This window comes from Condylostylus longicornis, unplaced genomic scaffold, assembly GCF_029603195.1.
Source record: "Condylostylus longicornis isolate FDR11 unplaced genomic scaffold, ASM2960319v2 ptg000055l, whole genome shotgun sequence".
Classification (NCBI taxonomy): domain Eukaryota; kingdom Metazoa; phylum Arthropoda; class Insecta; order Diptera; family Dolichopodidae; genus Condylostylus; species Condylostylus longicornis.
The window spans coordinates 11,596,779-11,606,699 of NW_026578024.1; the positions used below are offsets into that span (position 1 = coordinate 11,596,779).

General features: G+C 23.6%; 1 protein-coding gene across 2 annotated transcripts in view; it reads right to left on the reverse strand.

The window, feature by feature from the left end:
* The window catches only part of LOC129611820 (probable cyclin-dependent serine/threonine-protein kinase DDB_G0292550), a 164,057-nt gene extending 154,638 nt beyond the window's left edge, over nucleotides 1-9,419 (reverse strand). Inside the window, exon 1 of one of the 2 annotated variants that reach the window (XM_055525194.1) lies at nucleotides 9,035-9,419. In XM_055525194.1, coding sequence (XP_055381169.1) covers nucleotides 9,035-9,095 — 61 coding nt within the window. In that variant the 5' untranslated portion in view covers nucleotides 9,096-9,419. The remainder of the gene's footprint in view (nucleotides 1-9,034) is intronic. The other variant, XM_055525195.1, reaches the window with a different exon arrangement.
* Between the last annotated feature and the right edge of the window lie 502 nt (nucleotides 9,420-9,921).

The following is a 9,921-nucleotide window of genomic DNA, read 5'->3' on the forward strand; positions in this document are numbered from 1 at the left end:
AGACCGTCTTTTCAAGCAGTAAAAAAATTTGAGGCATTTTCAATTCAAATATCAATTAGAACTGGGTGCAATCCCGAGCAAAACTTATACACAATAGTAAGCAACCAAAAAATTTATTCATTTTAGTAAGTATATACGTTATGTACCAAAATACATAGCAAACTAATATTTTCCTTTAATTCCAATGAAATAAATTTCAATGTTTTTCATAATATGAGAACAAAAATTTATGCACTCTCCTACACACAATTCATGTATATATATATTGTTATTTATTACCTGTTTAATATTATTTTTTCTGAATTAATTTATGACTTTCAAAAAGGACCTTTATTAATTCATATTTAGCTACATTGATTTATGATATTATCTGTTTTCCAAAATAATTTTTGATTTAAATTAAAATCTGTGATTAAGTCTCCTTGGTAAAAATTTATTCACAACAATATTTTCATTATCAAAGATCTCATATATCATGCAATACATATAAACAGCTATATAAAATGTATAATTTATGAATTTTATGATAAGAGGAAACAGAAGTTTTAGAAAGTAATATAGTAATTAATATCTTACATAATAAGTCATTTAAAATTGAATTTATGGCAAGTCAACGAGTACACAGCCTTATTGGAACCCAACTTTACTTGGTACGTTGCTAAAACTCCAGAGAAAATAATGAACAATGTTAATCCATGAAATTATTGTTTAAGACGTAAATTCTTCTATATGATGTACGGAAACAAATTGTGATGAAAAATAATCTCTGTGATGCATGATCATACATACAAAATTTGTTAAGATCTGCAACTGTTATTCATCCAATTTCAAAAAAATCGAATAATTTGTAAAATATGTTAAATAGGAGTAAAAGCTACAAAATGCGGCTATTTCCTAAGAGCTAGTCCGTGAAATTGCAAAGGATTTTGTTAATTTAACAACAGACTTAAGGACCTAAGAGCAAAAACTTGAATTGGAATTAAAGAAATTCTACAAATTTTATGCTGTTCCTTGTACATACGCGTAATTAAATAATCGTAACAATGAAATTAAACTGGATGAATACAAAAATGTTGTTGTTTTTTTCTCTATATGAAAGAACTCTTTAACTTCTTCTTTTATCCTTTTATATGCATCAAAATGTTTTATGGAAAAAAATTATTGTACATACTTATTCTGTATTTGTTTGACTAGTCTACCGTATCCAAATACAAACCAATATGTTTCAATTAATTTCAATTCTCAATTGGTCTGCTTTAATACATTAATATTATATATAAATATATATATATATAAATATTCGTATCTTATATATATTATATTATTCGCATACATGCATACAACAAAGAGAAAATTTATTTGAACATTTTGAAAATTGTCTGATTCCATTTGTAAGCATGTAAGTACACTAGTCGTGTATTATGAATGCGAATAAGTAAAAAAAAACCCATTGTGATGGTAACAGCAAATGTATGAAAGCTATTTATGTTCCGAATGGCAAATACTACGGGCATTAGTCCAGAAAAACAAATTCAAACTAAAAAGTTTCTAAAATTATTCTATTTACAAGCAGAACTAAAGAATAATATTTTAAGAATTTTTAATATTTTTGAAAATGTCGTCTCAAATATGAAAAAAACACCTTTGTTAAGTAGTTTTTCCCGGACCCAAGTCCGATATGCCGAATCAGCATGCCCGTAAATGGAATCCATAAAAACCCATCCAGTAGCATACACAATAACTCGAAAAGATTACAATACTCCCCTGACAGTATGCAATATGGTATGAATTAATAAAAGAATATCCCGACTTTCAAATAAATAAAATATTATTCTTATTGCAGATTGAAAAAGAATTTAAAAGCCAAAGGAAAATATTGGAAAATTTTATATGTATATTGTTTTTCGTATTGAGTGTGTATAACAATAATGTATACATATTTTAATGTATGTGTGTACATACGGTTATACATATAAAAATACTTAAGTGAATAAGTTCAGTGAGAGCATTGCTTTTGTTTGGCATAAGTTAAAATTTTTATTATTTTGTTCTTATATTTCCTTAAGCTCCGCTATACGACTACATGTACTTATGTGCATACAAACTCACAGAATATGTGCGGGAGTATAATATGTATGTATGACGCATACATAACAAATAACTGAATAATTTCACTTTGATAATATTCTAAACATAAATAAAATTCTCTTCTTTTATATTCATAAAGAATTCAAGCAAGAATGAAATTTTTCTGTTCTTTTCGGGTAGAGGGCGGGAAAAGTCTTTCTATCACATGTGAATAAACAAGTTGAAAAGCAATACTCGTATATGAATTCAAATTTTTTTTTTTAATTTCAATTCATAATTTTAAAATTTAATTTGCTTCATATGTGATGTTTTTTAAAATAAATAATAATAATATAGTACATAATAAATATTATTTAAAATAGAATTAAAGAATACTAATTTTAATAATAATTTAGTTTATATATGAAATCGATAGAATATCGATAGAATTATATTAATTCGAATACATTTGAATTGTGAATTAACAAATACAAATTTATGATTCTAATTTAAAGTAACTGCAAGGTAACTGCAATTAATCTTGCTAGGGAAAATAGGAGGCAAAAGACGTGTTGGACAAAAACAAATGTCGTGGCTGCGAAACATTAGGCAATGGACTGGCCTGCAAACAATCGGGCAACTAGTACACACCGCACAGAACAAGGAGAGCTTTAGCAATGTAATCGCAAACATCCAGTAATGGATAAGCAGACGAAGAAGAAGAAGATGAATTAAGTTCACGATGAATTAAGCTCACGATACATAAATTCTTCTTATTTAATTTCAGTTTAAAGGTCTTCAAGTATGGTAATCTAACATTTCGTATTTTCATATACAATGCATAAAAAGAATTAATTTTAAAAGTATGAACGTACTAAGAACGCATGAACAATATTAAGCATCGAACAACTACAACATAGTAAGCAATTTCATTATAATAGAAGTAACATTATAGCCTGGTGTAGTTAAATTGGATTCCATACTATCTTCTAATATTTTTTAAAATTTTATACTACTGCTGCTATTGTTGCGCACATGTCCACTTGAAATTCATTAATAAGTGTTAGAAAAATTTTTTCAAAACAAATTATTATCTTTCAAATTAATGGTTTTTGTTTATAATAATAATATTTAAAATTGTTACGATAAATATTATAATATTACGATGCCAGTATTCGAATCTCAGCTCAAGGTAAATTAATAACTTTAATAAAATACAATATCAACCAAAACTTTCTTAAATCATTTTAATAACGAAATATAAACCTTATTTCTTAAATGAATATTAAAAATATGTTTCCAATAAAAAAATATTTCCTGCCTGCCTGATTCCGCCCCCTCTCCCCCTCCTATTCCATATTAAAAGAAATACAGAATTAAAAAATTCCGAATTTTAAGTTTTACCTTTATTGTATTTTTTTTTTTTTGTTTTTGGATAAAGATGCAAATTTATATTTTATTTCTTTTCCGTATACAATCTGTAACAAAGAATTCATTATAAAAAAAAAAATATCCTTTTTTTGATATTAATTAACTTTAAAGAACAATTTTGTTTTTTTGGTTTTTTTTATCGTTTTGTTTAACTAGGTAATTTTAATATTATTTTTTTTTTGTTCTGGTCTTTTTCTTCTTACTATAATGTATTTTATGAGAATTATAAAAATTAATTAAGAAAATGTACATTTAATACCCAAAAGCATATTTTTTTTTCTCTTTTCCTATAATGTAGTAAATTAAATCATTTAAGAATTTTTATATAGAGGAAAATAAAAAGGATTCATAAAATATCCTTTTGTGTGGATATTTTGTTAAACAAAATTTTTTATGTTTTTCAATTTAAATCGGTGATTTTTAGTGAAAAATTTTACTGGTAAAACCAAAATGGTGAGTTTTTTTTTTAAATAGAATCTATTTGTGAGCTTAATGCTCATTGATTTTAATTCGTATTGCGTAAAATTATACGACTATACATTCAATAAAATCTCTTAAAAGAGCATTGAAAATTTCCCAAAATAATAATCACAGTTACTATGATTTGGTGTTAACTATTTGGTTTGGTGAAGACAGTTACCACCAAATATCCTTAAACATAGATTTGTCAGTATATTTTATGTAAATACCAGGCGATTGTGGTATTGCTCGTACTAAAATTAATAAATTTCTTTAAAGCTTACAATAGCACTTTTTGTAATACTCTCAAATTAAAATTTCTAAACTAAGTAGTTATGATTTGCAGGTAATTATTTTAGAAGCAAAATTAAATTTATTTATTTATGAAAAAATTTAGTTTATTTATAATTATTTTCGAAATTGATTTCTGAAAAATCAATCATTAATATTAAAAATAAAAATTTTAATAATAAATTTTCTATTTGCAAATACTAAAAATAAAATAAAATCATCTTCTTAATTAATTTAAGAGGAAACTTACATTATCCCTTTCCCTTCTTATATTCGCATTAGCTTCTATGTACCTATACATACATACAAAACTTATATATGTAGTGTTGTTAGGTATTGTGCAAAATATTCTCAGATATACTAGTTACTAGTACATAAAAATTTTTAAGTTATTTTCAATTCAAGGGTATACAAAATTGTCTGTTTCTCTTCAGTTTTGTATTCCAAAAAATTTCCTTTTTCAAGGATATTTTATACTTTATCGTTTACATTTTGTTATTCTTACTGTTTCTGTTTTTCTTTCTTTTTTTTTTTTTAGTTTTGTCTTAATTTAATATTTTCCTAATGTTGTTCTTTGTAAAGTAAAAAAATAAAATAAACATAGAAATTTTAAAGATATCATAACTTTATGTATTTGTTTCATAATTTTATGTTCTTTAACAGGAAAAAAAAACAAAAAAAAAAAAATAAAAAATTAAAATGTTAAGAAAACAAAAAAATTTTCAATGAAATTTTGTTAGAATTCTAATAAAAACAGAGCACGTTCTCTTCGTACTTTCATATACCAAAAATAAACAAAAAATAAAAAAACTTTCATTTTGAATATATTTTGAATAAAAAAAAGCAAAACAAAATCTAAAGCATAATATATAAGTTGTACATTGCTGAATTAAGAATTTGTTAGGTACGTAAGAGCGTTATTAAAAAGTTTTTCTAAATAAGGAATTCGAAAGATATTCTATATGAGGGAAAACAAAGTTCAACTCTTCAAGTTGGAGCTTTATTAAGATTTTTGAATTGAAAAAAATTTTTAATATTAATTAGTTTATTAAAGCGAACTCGCCTTAGCCTCAGTTGTGATTTTATGTTCAGCTTTAGATTTATCCTTCCCATTCCGCCATGTCGGCGTCTTAACGAGCGCATTCTTTATTTCTATAACCAGAGCCAGATATAATAAAAAAGAGCCTCTTTTTTACTAGCATCCGGAATTTCTACAAATATGACGAGTTAATGATTGAAACCCAAATTCAATTTCTGTTGTTGTTAATTATTTTGTCTTCAGTTTGGTAAGTACAGTTAAAAATTCGATTCATCAAAGTTCGTAGGAAAAATTCAAATTTTATTTTGAAAATCAAAAATATAGAAAGATTTTTTTAATGGAGAATCGATAAGTTCTGTCGGTGGGGAATTCAATACAAATTAATGTGTAATTCCCTAATTGATATGGAATTAAATTTGAAGAAACTACACGGAACTGCACCGAACTAACTTTAATTAAAAGTAATTTTGCTATAAATAAATGTCGACAAGAATAAACAGAGCGCTTTTTGGGCCCATGTCGTACATAATGGAAAATCTTCTGTTATAATTGCATGTCTCTGAAAACGTAGTTCATATGTAAAAACCTTACTTAACATATAATTTTTTTTTTCTCTGTTGTTTTTTTTCCATTAATATATTCGAAAATGTAGTAAAATAATGTCTTGCATAGAAATGATATCATTACCAAAAAATTATAAAGAAAACAATATTATGTACGACAGAAATTCTATTTTTCTTTCTCCCTTAAAACACAAAAAAAAAAAAGAACAAAAAGAAAATTGTACTGTAAAGATTAATGAAACGAAAATTACGCAATTTACAATTATAATATTTACAATAATGTCCTGTAATAGTCTGGTAAAATACTAAGTAAATTATATATAATTTCTCCTACCCTTTATTTACAATAAATTATTATATTATGGTAGTATACATACATTTATGTACATACTTTAATATTCTGCATGTGGAATAATTTACATTAATATGTAGTCATGTATATGTAGAATATGTAAACGGGTATATATAATTGTAATACCTAAACAAGCATACATTCATTTGGTTGTAATCGTGTATACAATGTCAAGAGAATGTGATGTAATTTTAATTGTTAAATTATAATAAATTTTGGTTGAACAAATTAATAAATTTTTCTTTTTAGATTTTTCAAGGATATTTCGTTCTACTAAATTTCTCAAACTATACACAATTTACACACATTTTCGAACTATAGTTTAATAATATGTAAGTGTATGTGTTTATTGTATAATATAATTAAGATTTCATTATTATCTTAGGGTTAAAAGGTAATATTTTTATTTAGTGATTAAAATAATTTAAGTACTATTCGTATACACAAATTTATATACAGAAATTAAATTATATAAAGAATAAGTTTTTATATGAACACTATAAATCAAAGTGGAATTTAATGAATTTTGCAAAATAAAACCAACAAAAAATAAATAAATAAACATAACATATGAACATTTAATTAATAAATTATTTTGGAGTTTTCAGTTTTTGACAATAAAGTCCTTTTGCAATATTCGATTTGTATATGTATTATATGTACATATGTATATATGCAAATAATTTCGAAAAGAAGAAAAGGAAATTCCTTGAAGTTTTTTGTGAAAATTTTTGAATTTTTCGATTCATAAAATTGTTGAGCGCCTGAAGGAGTTTTTGTACTTTTAAATCGATCAGTTTAAATTACAGCATAAAATATGAGATGTAACCAAATGCCAACAATTATAAGAAATTTGGTATTTGGCGAACTCCGACCGTTCTTAGAAAATCAATTTATTTTTGATACAACCACATTCTGCGTGCATTTGATAAATAAAATTTAACTAATGGAAAAAAGTCCTTACAGTTTAAGTAAATAATGCAAAGGAGTCTGACTTTTGGTATTTTTAATGTACATATACATTATACATATGGATATAAATATGTACAAATGAAAATGGAAATCTAGTGGGCCGTAACAAAAAAAAACGACAAAATTCTTTGAATTTCAAAAGAATTCCTTTCAAATTTCGTAAAATTATTTTTAAAATAAAAAATAATTTATATATGTACATATATTTCAAATTATATAAGAATAACAAATTGCAATTAATAATAACAACCTCAGCATAAAATTTACCACTTCAAACAAACGCGTAATTGCTCAGTGTAGTTACGAAAAGTTTTTTTTTTGGAATATGGAAATTTTTCTTTGATTTGTAACAGGAGGACTTTATATTTTCCTAGTTATTTTTGGCATTCGATTAAAATACAACATTGTAGCTTTTGCCAATTCAATTTTTTTAATTATATTTTAAAAACTAAAAGTCTAAGATTGCCAATGGGTATTTTTTTTCAATGAAGTAAGCAATTTAAACTGAACTTTAAATAATACCAAAAAAATTGTGGTTTTATTTTACTCATATATTTTACTCATATATAGCGAAAAAGACTTTCCAGTTCAGAAGTTGCCCGTGTATGCACATTCACAAGAAGTTTAAACACGTAAATGAAACGTAGATATTCATTTTTCTCTAAGCTGGTATTTTACTTGAGATTTTCATATAATTAGGCTTCGGTATTTAATATCCTTGTCTTATATATAAGGAGTAGCGCCAGTATTAGTTCTAAGCGTTAATTTTAACCTTTTGAGTACACACTTATTTTTTAGGAACGTTGAGTGCATAGATGTACCACTTTCGTTTCTTGTCCTTAAATTTGCAAAAAAACAGTTTGAATTTTTTATTTTTTAATATCTCTGTACAATAAAAACACTTATAGTTTCTTATGTTCTCAAATTTTTTACTTTCGCTCTTGTGAGTTTAAAGTTATCTAAGTAGTTAGATAATTTACAAACGATCGCATTTTTAAAATATTGCTGGACAAAAGTGGAACATGTGTGCAAATTAAATTATAAGTTTTTACTTTACACAAAAAAAATATTTTAAGATTTATAAAAGTTCTTTTTATTTCATTTATTAATTAATTACACTTTAATTTCCAATTCCAAACTTATTAAATTAAACTATAAGTTTTTACTTTACACAAAAAATATTTTAAGATTTATAAAAGTTCTTTTTATTTCATTTATTAATTAATTACACTTTAATTTCCAATTCCAAACTTATTAACTTTATTTTTAAATCTTTATTTTCTAAACGGCAAAACGATTTAATAACTAACGAGCTACTGAACTACCAACCAAGCAAAGCTGCTATTGAATTTACTCTATTTATAAGAAATAACTGTTTAGTAAGCAAAAAATTGTTTAGAATAATTCTCATGGGAAAGTTTTAATATTGTAATTTGAATATTTGGAACTTTGCTTTAGTTTTGTCTGTAAAAGTTCAATCACGTTGCAATTAAATGATTTCATATAGGAGTTTAATTGCAACGTTGAATTTTAATTTTAATTTAAAATAAATATTTTGTTTTTGTCAAATCACGTTGCGATTAAATGATTTAGAATAGGTTTAAGTAATAAAGTATGGAAATTTGATCGCAACGTTCGATTTAATTTTAGTTATAGTTAAATTTTATTTTTTGGTGTTCCGGGCGTAAGCGAATATATAACTTGCACTCAAAAGGCTTATGTAAGTTGCCTATACCTATTTATTTTAAATGAATAAAAATTTTGACTGACATTATTATAGCTAACTATAAAATAATATATTTAATAAATTTTAATTATATTAAATTTAAGCATTAAGAGAAAATATTATAAAAGACTCACTTGTTGGATTTGTTGAAAATAAACTAAAAAATACGAATATTATCCAGTATAGGGTATCCATGATATTCGTACATTAATTTATTTATTTATTTAATATATTCAGCAAACATATATACATATACATACATATATGTATATATATATAAATTATTAATTTAGATATTTTTCTAATAAAAATTTTTATTACAAAATATTTTTCCCTTTAATTTTTTTTTCTCTTCTTCCTTTCTTTTTCTTCTTCTTATTTTCCACTAATTTTTTTTTTATTATTTTATTATACAAATACAAATTTCAAAATAAAAGAACAAATTATAAATATTTTTCTCTCTTTCTTTCTCACTTTTTATTTTTTTTTTTTTTGTATAAATAGTTATTATTATTTTACGAGATTTTACACATATACATACCAACACAAGTAAAATTAGTTTATTTTATACAACACTTTATTAGATTAAAATTTTTTATTTTATTTTTTACTTTGTATATTTTTTTAATTTTTTAACTGACTCACTTTTATTTTAATTATTTTTTGTGTGTAAATTTTTTGTATTTATTAATAGGTAAAAAAGAAAAAAAAAACATGAAAATTATAAGAAAGAGAAATTCTCAATTTTATATAATTTTTTTCATCCATTCCATTTTTATTAAAAAAAAAATACAAGGAATTTATTATTTTTTTATTGAATTAAAATGGGCATAATTTTTATTCTCTTTAATATTTAATTTTATATTAATTTATTTCAATTTAATATTTAATTATTTTTATTTCAATTTACTTGTATTTATAGAATATGAAAGTTTTCTTTATTAAAATTTCATTTAGTAAAAATAATAATTTACTTACTTAATGTTATTTGAGAAATTGTCAAAATGTTATTATTACGTAA